General features: G+C 34.5%; 1 protein-coding gene and 1 long non-coding RNA gene across 2 annotated transcripts; one reads left to right on the top strand and one right to left on the bottom strand.

The window, feature by feature from the left end:
• Positions 1–884: 884 nt before the first annotated feature.
• On the top strand, positions 885–2,257 carry LOC117106220. Its single transcript, XR_004445021.1, has 3 exons — positions 885–1,042; positions 1,731–1,797; positions 2,122–2,257. It is a non-coding gene; the product is annotated as an uncharacterized LOC117106220 (long non-coding RNA).
• Positions 2,258–9,248: 6,991 nt separating this feature from the next.
• Positions 9,249–13,455, bottom strand: LOC117106222. The gene is made up of 5 exons (XM_033247572.1): positions 13,123–13,455; positions 12,582–12,896; positions 11,997–12,293; positions 10,713–10,816; positions 9,249–10,383 (listed from the first exon to the last, which is right to left on the bottom strand). The coding sequence occupies exons 1-5, from the start codon at positions 13,169–13,171 to the stop codon at positions 10,231–10,233; spliced, it is 918 nt and encodes a 305-aa protein (XP_033103463.1). The 5' UTR covers positions 13,172–13,455; the 3' UTR covers positions 9,249–10,230.
• Positions 13,456–14,463: the final 1,008 nt, after the last annotated feature.

Genomic DNA, 14,463 nt, shown 5'->3' with positions numbered 1-14,463 from the left:
CGAATGGCAATGATAATAAAGGTGATGTTTTATAATCTTAATGATTTGATGTTTCTATTGCATAATAATATATAATTAATATAACTTTATTTTGGAAACGACGCTTTTAAAACAGCGGACACGCTCTTGCAGTGTGTTCATAATCTGTACAGCCATAATACAATATTAAAACAGAGGCGAGACTTTTAATACAATAAAATGTACGTTACACAATTACACATGTTGAATATATCACAGATCCTCTATATCATTTAATACTTACAATTATAACATTTACAGCAAAGCACAGTTTATATATTGCGGCCAACTGACTTATACTATTTTAATATTTATAAATAATAATAATCAAATTAATAACATAAGATTTGTACAGGCTTGTTCATATTCAAATTTAAAGAGCAACAATCTATATATATATACCCTATCGGATTTTAATTACATTTTGATATACATATTTAATAAATTTTTGCTAGTCGTCACATATCATTTATTTTGCAAAAATAACAGGAGCTATTTTAGGGTCTATATGGCAGAATTGCCTAATTGAAGAATGCTTGCCATCGAGGGGGCTCTCTCGGTCTATCGGCGAGGATTAAAGAACTGCATAAAAATAGTAAATTATTACAGTATTTATAATATGAAATTGGATATAAAGTAGTGAAATCATTAACTGTCTCTTATACACATCTAGATGTGTATAAGAGACAGCTATACAGGAGGCTGTTAACTGTATTTATACAATGTTATACACAGGAACGCACATCACGTTAGACACAGAACGCGCATCGCGTATGAAACAAAATGGCTTCTAAATTCTCAATGTCGCAACTCTTTCTATCTATGGCTCTGGATCTTTCCTACGCAGCGCGCCCCCAGCGTTATCTTTGTATTTGTGAGGTAGAGCGAGCTTTGACATCGCGTCGGCAGAGCGAAGCTGGCATCAGTTGGTGATGCACGCGTATTATATTGATGGTTAGAATACCAAATTTGTGAGTGTAAATGCTTCATTTTATACCTGGTTTTCAGTAGCAGATGTTTACTGGTGAGTTAAAGATTATAATTAACTATATTAGGATTCGTTATGATCTGATTTTATTTGGTAATTAAGAATTTAATAAGATTGACATGTTGCTTTGAATTCGCCATGTGTTTCATTGTTTTTTGAGAAACGTTATATTATGAGTATCTATACGATTCTAAACAGGCATCTAAATATTATTGTATTGCCGTTTCTAATATTTCATAGATAATGCCTAAACTATACATATGTTGTCATTATTTTTCAATGTGAAGATATTGTACGATTTAAGCCTGAAATTGTTCACCTATTTCATGTAGTAAATACCGTATTCGAGTTTACCGCTATGGCTAGCATGGTACGCTAAGTGATTGTTTACCTTATGAATATTCATTAGTCATGACAGGGTGTTGGTCATGTCGATCGTACTGTGATATGCACTACGGTCGTTGATTGGTTGACTAGAACTTTGGATCTCTGCTTATCTTCATGACTTGAGAGATTCCTTTGTTAAGACATATGAATGCTTTCTTTGTTTTATATTGTTGAACCACCCGGAGTAAACTATGTGTATTAATTAAAGAAGAATTTAGACATATTTTATCATGATTTCTTGATCATTTTAATTGACATGTTTCTTACGAATCTAGCAATGTGTTATGTTAAAGTTAGATAAAATTGCTATCGTATTTTACGTTGATTATTGTTACAGAATTGAGATAATGTTTGAAAGGGAGAACATTGACATGAATTTTGAGGCTTAGAGCGGTCATATTCACGTAAGGATTTGTTCTATGCATATTACTGATTAACATGTTAAGTAATTGTTTGTAATTCAAAGGTTGATGTTTTAGAGTGTATTGTACACTATCGTGATTAACGATATCTTACTATGATTAGTAAATGAAGTGAAATGGTAATATGGAACTTGATGATGATATGTGATTTACGCATCAAATGATGTTAATATGAATGAGGGAATTCGTGTTATGTGTCAATTACAACATGTGCGAGATTCCTCGATTTGTTTAAGATTTAATAATTCTTTTCTTTTACTTGTTTTATATTGTTTTATGTCAATTTTTATATTTTCTTGTATTTAGTCACCGAACGAACGATCGAATGAACGAAAGGTAGTCAGACAGACACGGTTGGAACAAAGTAAATTTGAGATTGTTTAACTGATGGTCGTATTGTTGCCTTGTTGTTCGCGTTTGTGTGATTTGACCAAAGACGCCCTCTATACACCAAACTTGCTCCGAGCCCAAGAGCAGTTACAATAATAATAAACTATCGGAATATAAACCCACTGGAAAAAGATATAGCGAAATTTTACTCTGAAAAACCCAACAATTCAATTTCTGGACTCGGATCGGGGTAAATTGAAAAAAAAAACTATGGTATTATTTTAGTTACTTCTAGTTTTGCTGTAAATGTGAAAATTGACAATAAACTTAGTTAACTAGTTACTCTTTACTGTCTTTATCAAATTTGAATAAAATGATCATAATTCCAATTTCCAAGATGGCGTTCATCTTGGCGGGGAAAAGATTATTATTATTATTATTATTATTATTATTATTATTATTATTATTCTCAAAGTATAAAATACAATCTCATCAAAGCAATGTACACATATATAGAATATATATAAATATTATTATTTTAATAGTAGTACGGTATATGCTTATTAATTATTGTTGAAATCATTATTAATATTATTATATTACTATATTATATTCTTATTATTTCAAAATTATATTTTATTATTGAAATGAATTTATTATTTATAATATTTTTATCACCACTATTGATATCATTACAGTATTATCATCATCTGTCATCCTCATCCTATTCGTCATCGTCATCATCATTCTCATTGTTGTCTAATCATGATAATCATCCTTACTGTCATCGATCGTTGTAATCATCACCATCATCATCATCACATCATACTCATCCATCGTCATCGTCCTCATCTTCATCACGTCCTCATCGATCATTCATCCTCATAATCTTCATCCTCCTCATCCTTCATCATTTTCATCATCATCATACTCATCATCATATTCATCCTTATCCATCATCATCCTCGTCATCATTAATGGTGTAGCCAGCTATTGGCACAGTTGGGAAAGTCCCACACCATTTTTCTTATGGGTTCACATTTTAAAAATTGGTCCAAATTATGTAATTTTATTGCATAAAATGGATCCAGATTTCTCACATTTAGCTAAAAATTGGTAAAATTTAAGAATATGGGTCCAGATATTTCATATTTTTGCGTAAAATGGGTCCAGTCCACATTGTTTAAATTTAGACGTAAAGTGGGTCCACCCTGATATTGTCCCACACCGTTTGAAAATCCTGGTAATGGCATTGATCCTCATCCATCATTGTAACCCTTATCACCATTCTCAACAATCATATATTAATAATATTATAAAGTAACAACATAATAGTATAATAATGATGATGATGAAGAATGTAGTGTAGAAAGATTAAATTTAAATAGGTAAACATTTCCTTTAATTTTGATTGTAGTAGTCCTGGAATTTGGTGTGTTGACGTCACCATTCCAAATTTGCTTGGGAGGTGGGGAATTCCCATCAGACAGGCATAGACTCCCATTGTCCGATGCCACGACGAGGTTGCCACACCACAAATAATGATTTGCTTATCCATAAAACATTAATTTGGCTGCCAATCCCTAATATTTTGGCTTAAAAGCAACGTTTTGGGCCATACTAAGCTAAAAAAAAACTCTCCAATAAGCTCAGAGATTTTTATTGCGGGACTCTGACCGAGGGTCTAGTTGGCTCTGTGTTTGGACCCACCCTATCAGACCCCCCTGGGGCCACCACTGAACGACTATAATGGGTAAGTATTTAACTAAGGTCCTGTCAGTTTTTACAGTTATTTTTTTTTTTTTTTTTTTTTTTTAAGTTATCAACGTCCAATGGACCCTGATCGATACGATCAATCGCGCTGATGACGAAATTCTAACTCTGTCTCTTATACACATCTAGATGTGTATAAGAGACAGATAATGGACGCCATCTTGGAATTTATCATGATGACGTCATCATTCCGATCAAATTTTTAAATGAGAGTGATGAGTAACTATATAGCCAAGTTTTTGATACATTTCATATCCACAGTATATGTAAAAGTGACCAAAAACATAAAGTTATTTCCCCTACCCCCATTTTAAATAGTTTAAAATAGTGTATTTTAGGCCAAAATTTAAAAGTGCTGTAAAAAAAATTGCTCAAGCCCTAGGCATGGGTTTTTTTTTTTTCTGAGACACTATAGGGTATGTTGATTTAGAAAAACCAAAAATTAATTTTCCTTTACTTTTTTCCCGCTAAAATTCATTTCAGCAGTTTTACAACCAGGCTATGAGTTGATGTGAAATATAATCCTTCGAAACAATTTAAATATGTCGATGATGCAGAGAACGGTTAAGTTATTCTAACTGTTCCCTGGATGATTTTAATCGAGCATCGCAAAATTGTGAATCCGTCTGAACTTCAATCGTGTGCACTGTGCGACTGTGCTACATAATTAGGCTTTGAAACTTAACATGATAAATGTAGCACTATGGACATTAGTTTTAGCAAAAGTAACTATTTCATCAATCTATTGATCTGAATGGCCACTTTTTAAAAACAGTTGACAATGTTAAAGTACTTGTAGTTATTCTTCAAGCTATTCTCAAATAGGATTTACATGGTGATTATAATACTGTCAAGGCAAGTAGTAAATTATATATTTTAAGAGCCATTAAACACCAATGGTGTATCTCCTGTAGACCTTGTCCCCACTCGGACTTGCACATTATTGGATACGGCATGCATTGAGCGGATCAAGAAGAGGTTCTGTAAGATTATTTTAGGTAATAAACACCTATGATACTAGGTTGAATAAATCTACCATAATTAAAGAACCAAAAGATATCAAACACCCCTATGCAATTATACCCTACGTTGTTAAATCAGGCTCCAGAGGACATAAACTGATTTTTCTAAGACAAGGAATACATTTTGTATAGGAATACATTTCAGTGGCGTCATCAACGTCCCCCCCCCCATTTTATATATTTAATCGCCAAATCCGATTTTGGTCTGCCCCCTTCCACAACTGCCACCTGAGGTGGCTAATAAGGTTTATTGACATTTCTACATGTCGATGATTGCTCGAATTCAGCTCAACAAGTTTGTAGTTTTGACTTGCAAAACTATGGGCGACTTCCATTCCACCGAGAATGTTCACTTCACCGTTGTTCTTATAAAATCACTCAATGGATGTTTAATTTATATTGTGTAGTATATTAGTAGTACAGTAGGCCTATACATATTGGCAATCACAGGCATTTATACAAACTCTAGACACTTTTCTTGTTGCAACACAATGTCTAAAGTACAATCCCGTTCCCGGTTATTCATGTTTCTAAGATTTAACTGTAATTCTTATTAAGATACAAAATACAATACTTTCATCATGGTTTAAAATGTTCTGTATAATGAATAAACTGCTAAAACAATATGATGTTCATTTTGATTATTTAATTCCATAGAAATTTTACTTAATTTATACATTATTATTTGAGAACAAACGGGCTGAGGTCACATAAGATCAATGAAGGTGTTCTGAGTTCCACTGCGTTGCTTTAGGCGGATGCCAAGCTTAGGCAGATTTTACTCTCTTTTTATTTATTTGATTTTTATTTACTCCATTTTCATTTCTCCTTCTGTTCAAGTTGAAATTTATTCCCGCGAGTACGGTAAAACAAAAAAACCCCCAACGATAACCAAAAGTGTAGAATACATATATCGAAATATCTCCAAGACTAAAATACAAACATTACCAACAAACAAAATCAAAACAACATAATACAGTACGTAGAAAGATACGGTACATAATAAGAGAGAAGTAAGTATAAAACAAAAAGTCTGTGGACTGTTGCCGTCACCACGAAACCGATGTCATAGTGGCTTGCGTGATTCATAGGCCTACCATTAGGCAACACGTCAATGATTGTTTTTTCACCAAAACAGATATCGACATTTTCAGGCACCCAATGAAAATGATATAAGTAAAATACTGGAATATGTTCCTTCTTCCTTTGTGGCTGAGATATCTAAACGGGGCTGTTGGTTATTTGAGCCAATACCGACGGTGAGAGAGAGTTGACTTAACTTGGTTTATTTGAGTTATCTCTTTCATACCAGTAGCATCGCCTTTGATTTTCATCATGTATCTTGCTATTCAAGATGTTTAAACAACAATAAATGTAACGATATTTCATTGTATACAGGCCTACGCAGTATAGGCCAATGCAATATAAATCTGTTTCTTTTTTACTTGCATTTTTCAATTCTCTTATTAGTGTAAGTGAAAATTTGATTCAACTTCGAGCGAGGGCCTCACCAAAATTTGATGTTTCAAAAACCTTCATACACTGTTTTATGGTCACTTTATGCTCAGTTTTACTTTACTTTTTACAGATGATCGATGCCAGGCCGCCAAAAAACAACGTGTTTTCTAGCCAAAAAAGGCAGTTGGCAGGCCGCACACATAGTGTTTATAAATTATTTTTGCGGGCCGCAAAAAAATCACTGGCGTGCCGCACTTTGTCCACCTGTGCCCTAGAGAGTACCCTAAATCACCCTGTTTTACAGGCACAACCTAATACATTCAATGCCACACCATCCTACCAGGTGGAGAGAGGCAACGTAAATAAACTGCTTTGCCCAAGGACAGAAGCAATGCGACGGGCGTCATGTCTCGAACTCCCGATGTCGATCTCATGATCAGAAGTCCATCCAACACCTTACACGCTGCGCCACATGCTAAGGATTAGGAAGCATAAAAAGTCTACACATCATCCTTACTTTCTATCAACGTCTGATAATATGTTTAAGTAGACTTCGATGGATGTCACAAAAAAGTTGTAATTTTGTGGCGCTGTTGAGTTGCGACCAGCATGGAGTCCTTTTAAAAGTTGGTTATTGAACAATTTTAGCTTCTTGATATAAGCATATAAGTAGGTCACATACCATCCAAATGGCATTGATTTCGAGCAAATCAAGAAATTTGCGTTCAAATCATCCACTTGCTTTATTTTACACTGATCGTCTTTTAAAACTAGGTACTTTTCCAGAATGTTGAAGGAAGCGTTTAATTCACAACTCCAGAATAATAATAATAATAATAATAATAATAATAATAATAATAATAATAATAATAATAATAAATACGTCTTTCGAACAGAAAAACTTTCTAAAAGGGATTACTGATGAATTTATTCTGAAAGTCCACCCACAACAACCCATAGATAGTCTTTTTTTTTATTTCTTTCTTTATGCACATGGCCAAGGATTAACAATAAACCTTAACTGTTCTACTACATATGTGGAAATTCCTGCACGTGACGCAAACATACACGTGATGCTCATAGTGATACATTTAGAGTAGAGTTGGTTTGAAAAAATCCTGGGATCTGACGGGATTTGAACCTAGGTCCATGGAATTGGAAGGCGAGAAAAAAAATTCTAGGGTCTTTCCCAGCGAGGCCCGTTTAGAACAATAAGCAGAAAGATAGAAAGATATGTTCATCGAGGAGTGTAATAAGCGTATAAACAAAAGCAATAAGAGTTACTCAACTTGTTGTGGTTGAAAACGTCGATCAATACACAAAACTATCAACATTTTGCAATTTATAGGATTGTATGGTCACGTAAAGCTATACCATAGATGAAATTATCATGCGTTAGAATCGGTATCGATGCAAATCTTAAGGTTTTCCACTATTCTGTTAACTTGCTTACGAAACTAAAGATAACAAAAACATTGACGGAAAGACATGGCTTTTCAGACAATTTTCATTAAGATTGAGATTGTAAATGATTTTTCATACTTGAGTTCTGTGTCATTGCCATTATCCTTGCGTAGGATTTTTTGAAACGTCAATACTTCATTGTTACGCTTTATGTTTTTGTATTCATGAATATTTAGTGAAAACTGATGAGTTATTCAAGTCATCTTGACGTTCATGTTTGTAATAATCCAGTGTATGTGGCCTAACGGTTTGTTAATGTATCTATTTCTTAAGTTTCGTATATCGATCACTTCTCCTTTTAATAAATTTGTTGTAAGGAGAATGAATAGAATAAGACGAAATGCAATTTCTCAGGTTAAACTCTCAGGGTAGTTCTGCTCGTATGAATCTAGATGCTTGCTTTACAATCTTTATAAGAAGTTATTTACCCTTGAAATATTAAATTGCCAAAAACAATACTAAGCAAAAGTAAGAATCCTTTGTAAAATAGAAAGTACAGGTAAGCCTATATTCAAATACAGTACACTGTATCACAATTTTCTGAAAAGTTTTGATAAAAATCACAAATTGTATTCATGGAAAGATGTAATGAGCTGCCCTCATCCAGATGCTGAACAGGAGTAAGACATGCTTGAATTATACCTGTCTCTTATACACATCTGATGTGTATAAGAGACAGGTGTACACAATGGCTCATGTGCACTTTATAAAGAACCTCACACATCTTTCGATGCGAGTAGGGGGTTACCCTGGTGTAATGGTTCACCTCAAGCCCCTGCCCTCATCCAGATGCTGAACAGGCGTTGATGAGTATGAGCATAGATTTAGATTAGATTGGCCCTTCTGATGGTGATCTTGCAAGACCGTACACCAGAAGACAATTAATCCCCTTCTCATTTCCGATTAGTTTACTGCGTTCATTTGTATACTTGCATTCAAGTCCTTCTGCTGAAACACATGGAGCAACGGATGAAATAGAACCGGGCTCCAAAAGATCTCAACGGTTCAGAGCACCCACAATGGTAGACTAGGTTCCAGTCAGTCCCTAAACGTCGTCTTAATCAGTGAAAATGCTTTAAAAAAAATTGAGGTTAGTATCAATGGCGTTCCATATTACGTATTTTCATGGCGTTCTATAGTATATTTTTTGGATTCGCATCCATTCAACAAAGCAACATAATAACATAACAAGTTTCTTGACATAAACCGACGCTGGTGGCGCTCTCCGAAATTAGCTAATTTGTCAAATAAATTGTAAGTACAATAATTCAATCCAAAAAAACAAAAAACATAAAAAAAAAACAACAAAAAAAAAACCCAAATAAATCAGGATTTATAACACACACATAAAAAATCGGAGGACCTATTTTCGTTTTTTACTGATTACCATTTTAATTGATTGAAATGAGCATGATTCAGGTACGAGAGAGAAGTTTCAAAACCGTTTTTGGTATTTTGGCAAATTTGTTATTTGGATTTAGTTATTTCTTAGTTAGGCTACTGTACAGTACCAAAAAGCACCTATGTCTTCTTCTACCATAACTGAGTAATTCAACTGTCCGTACCGTACTCATCTCTCATCTAGATATTTAGCATTTCTAAGTAAAAACTAATCCCAGAATTTACTTTATAAATATCTCTATTAGCCATTTCACCTGTAACAATATGATGGTCTAATTCCATCACAATATATAATATAGAGGTTATAGTCTGAATTGAGTATTATTACAAATAATGTTCATAGTATAGATTTGAGTTTACCCGTGTTCCAAATATGATTCTGTCTTATCTAAATGAGAAGAAAATTATTATCTACTAACCATTTATTAACTTCAGTGAGTTATTCATTTAATACCAATCTAATTTCATTCCTATCTTTACCTTTACTTAACAACGCAAAATCGTCAGCATACAACAACAACTTAACTTTTACTGCTGCCTTCACGTCATTAACATACAATGCCTAAAATAATAAATGGCCAAAAATACCTTGGGGACCCCCACATTTTATATCCACCGCTTCATAACCACAAGGGAAAGGCGCAATACAAATACCCATTACCAGCACCAGTCTGAAATGGTACCATTCTACCTTTAAATATGAAATCAGCCAACTCACTACCTCTTTAGTAACATCAATACCTTGCGGGTCATACAATCAAATTTTGTCAGATCAAGCCTAACCATGATGGCAAATATATTTCCATGATCCAATTCCTCTTTTATACGCAGTAATCAGTCAAATACAGGAGACACCCATTTACAGCAGCTGTATAATTAAATAGGCCTATTTTTGCATTTATTACATCTTATTTCACTTGGTATTTATACGCATTATGTTCCCGTATCCGAAATAAAACCGTCAAACCTAGAGCGGATGTACATTTTCTACATTCGGTGCGTTTCTGGCTGCAGCACCATCGTCACTTTGGTGGGTAGCTCTGGTGAGCAAAGACCTCAACTGTAGCACTTGGTTCTGATGCCTCTGACACTGGTGATGACTTTCTCGTTCATGCCTTTTCTAAATAAGTAGAATTAAACAATGCGATCTTTTACAGTATTAGGTATAAAATCGGGGATGGCGCCAGAGAAGGATGGGGCCAGGGAAGGATGGGGCAGGACCCTCGTCGGGGAAAGCTGCCCTCTCAACCCTCTGCCGGGAGAAAAAGACAATTTTTTCAGGTAGAAAAAAAAAATATTGCACATAAACAACATAATGCTGGTGTCAATAATAACATTTTGCGCATCAAAACATTATTAATGATACTATAATAGGCATATTTCCATAATTTAATTATGATAATAATGATAATTTATGGTTATATTGGGTTGAGATATGTCAATACTTACACGGACGCAGTGGCATATTAGACAAGTTGGAAAAGAACCAAGAATGAATGATGTAACTGCTGTAACGATGAGGACTGTGTAAGTGGATACCTTGACCGGAAGACCTTGAAAAATATACAGTGATGTTGTTACTAAATGTTATACAGTACTGCAGTAATATAAAATGATCCAGTAAGCACCACTCAACATTCTGAGTGAATATGTTCATTAAAGATGTTCTATTGGAAGGAGAATATGTTTCCTATCATCGCCAGAGGCGGGCGCTAGAAAATCCCCGTCGAGGAGTCCAAGCTCCCCAACAAGGGGACACCCACCCCTCCATCCCCGGTCGGGGAAGCTAGCTCCCCCAACCCCCGGTCGAGGAAAAATTAAATTTGTCGGAGAAAAATTATTTTCTTTTCATTAACAGATAATAAAAGTTTGTGTTCTTTATTTAAAAGGGATGTCGGGGTATTAGTCCCCCTGTCCGGGTACTAACCCCCTGTCGGAGGTACCATCCCCCTTTCGTGGAAGAGCTGGCCCACGTCCACTGTAACCCATACGATCGAAATACTGTAGTATACAACACCTCGCACATACGGTAGCACTGCTCGCACTAAACAGTTACCGGTACTCAATAAAATGTTGACATCTTAGTAAGACATGCTTGAATTATACTTTTGGCGTTCGAGATTTGATTTTTTTCCCCGACGACCTTGCTGGAAATTCGCCGACAGATGTTCCAAGTGGGGGTCCAGAGGTCCCCGACGCGGAGTACCTTGCCCCCTGGACCCCCACTAGTGCCGCCCTTGATCATCACGACCCTATAATAATACTAAGCATTGCAACAATATTAAACCTTATGTAGGCCTACAATACAGAGTATATTTTAACACTACACTGATTTGTACAGTAATAAGCACAGCTCTCAAGCAAAAACTTCATTCGCGCGGTTCCGCTAACTGAATCATTGAGGGTAACTTTCACGATTTTTATAAGCTCATCATTAAAAAAGTGGAAACGAAAGGCTGTCGCCTTCACATGAGAGGTGACTGCACAGAAAAGTTCAAGGTTTGGATTACCTGCGGTGCATATATCAAAACCAGATTGTTATTTATTATTTATTTATTCAAATAAAATTCCCAACAAAGCCTCAAAGGCCCAGTTGCTTAAGGCGTCTTCATAGACAGCAAAAGGTCCCAGGTTCGAATCCCGGTCGAGACAACTTTTTCGCACTCGCAGATTCCTCTTCTTTTAACAACCCTTTTTCGGTAGAGAATAAAGTATATTATAATAAACACCTACCGGTTACATGTAGGACTAATCCTTTGGAAATCTTACTCATAACACCCTTATTTGTATTTACAGTAATACTGCAAGTGTAATTCCCTAAACCTTTTGCAGATATTTTAAGAATAACAAGTGTTGCTTTCCGTTTCTCTTCACATAACATTAGTTTATTTTTTGTAGATTTGAGTTCACGGCCATCAAGGAACCATTTTACAATCGGTTTATCTGGATTGGTTCTAGACCAAAAGCAGAAGAAAGTAGCGTGGCTGTTTTCAGTACTCCAATTTGTTGATATAGTAGGAGGATCCATATCTTTAACAGAAAACAATTTCAAAAATCATAAATATACAAGTCATTGTTATTTATTTTTTAAGAATCATTAGATGCCTAAGCCTGAAGTCCTCATCGTCCTGATTTTATCTCATAATTTTGAGACAATAAATATATAGTGAAAAGAAATACTGTATGATGATGCAACCAATAACCTATAAATTTACAACATGAAATTGATACCTAAGATATGGATAGGCCTACCCTTTTTCGGTAAAGAATAAAGTTATTTTGATTGTCTAAGTAGGATGTGCATAATAATCTACTCACAATATACAACTAAATAATAAGTCGATACCCATGATGTAAATACAACTTTCTCAACAACCTGACAGGTGTAATATCCTGAATATGTTCTGTTCACATGTTCTATAATCAAATCTCCGTAGCTTTGCTCAGTGACGTCAATACAAAAAGGATCTTTATTGGGATTTACCAGGGTAACGATAGCATTGTTAGCGTTCGTACCATTACCATAGAACCAGTTCAGTGACTCTACACTTGTTACTTTAAGCAGGCCTGTGGGTGCTGAGAGTTTTATTCGATTTCCTTCAATCCCCCACAACTTGTTTTCATCGCCATATGCTAAAGGAAAAATATTGCATAATATATTATTTGAAAACAATCCTTTGTGAAAATCGAGATAAATGCATCCATCTGCAAATGGATAGATGGACAGTCTAAAGGTTAATGTTTTATTCTCAGCTTCATATATTATTATTTTTATTTATATTTTATTTTTAAATGGCTAATTCCGTAATCACCTAATAACAAAAAAGCACAGTACCTCGTAAACACAAAAGTCACTTACCTTTAGATGTAATAGCGGATAATATAATATAAAACACCAATATGTTCATATCAGTAAACAAGATAAAGTTGCTATAATTTTGAAGTTGAAATCATAAAGCATACGTTTATATTAGAAAATTATGGAACATACAGTGATAAGTTATATCATACGCATCAAACCATATTAATCTACTACTAATATATAATTGTGTTGCTCTATGTTCTTGAATTCTCTTCCAATATTTTATTATTAGTTTTGCTTTCATTGTTTAATCTACAAAAACAAACCTTCTATAATGTACCGTTCGGAAGCGTATTGCTATACTATAAAAACTAAAATTCGGACATTATCTCGTAATTACAAGATATCTCGTAATAACGAGATAATATCTAGTAATTACGAGATATTATCTCGTTATTACGAGATGGTTATCTCGTTATAATGGGATATTATCTCGTACATACGAGATAATGTCTGAATTTTCATTTTTTTAGTTGGCAACAATACGCTTCCGTACCATCCCACGATATGGATACTCCCCGTTTTATGAACCGCCCCTTTTTTCACTTTTATTTTTAGAATAAGACCTATACCTTAATGTAATACAATTATCTAAAAAAAAGTGTGTATTGTATTTTTTAATTGTTAATTTGATGCAATTTAGCGTAGCAGCGGCCATCCGTAATAAAGTGAGAACTGAACCCGAGTCGGGCCTTGGTTATATTAACTCATTTATAAATTTCAGAATGCAGTGGGACAATGGTCTTTAATGTTTACAATTACTGCCTGTCCCCAGCTTTTGAAATGGTTATTTTTTCTGTTGTTGAAGAACAGGAGTGGTCAATAATAGCCTAAATGTTGACAAAAATATGACAAGTTCAATACTGTAATTACAGAGGATTTGCGATTAGCTACTGCATAAACTTCCACGTTCTGTTAAGGTATTCATCTGCATTTATTTCACGATTTTTAGGTCTGTAAATCCGAGAAAACAATCATTACTGATCATTATTATAAATTAGCTAGGTCTATTTTAATAAAATTTTGGACTGATTTAAGAAAATACTGTAATAACTTTAAAGAAAATATTTTCTCAGCAAATCAGGATTCACTTATAGCAATAATACCGTAGACATTTTTATATACAGGTAGTACAATATCGGTCTGTAATCAATTGAATCCTAAATTGTTTAGAAATGTGTGAAGTGGCATATCTAGGATAGTGTGCACGCCCTTCCCCTCCCCGCATTGAAAATGTTTAAGGCAAAAAATCAAACTCAAGTACCGGTAGTTAAACTTCAACTCAAATCACATTCTTATGCGAGCAAGCTTCCCCTCACTTAATCATCTATACCCCAC

This window comes from Anneissia japonica, unplaced genomic scaffold (genome assembly GCF_011630105.1).
Source record: "Anneissia japonica isolate Jap-2015-1 unplaced genomic scaffold, ASM1163010v1 scaffold288099_len39131_cov118, whole genome shotgun sequence".
NCBI classification, from domain to species: domain Eukaryota; kingdom Metazoa; phylum Echinodermata; class Crinoidea; order Comatulida; family Comatulidae; genus Anneissia; species Anneissia japonica.
This window is presented reverse-complemented; position numbering and strand designations above follow the sequence as displayed.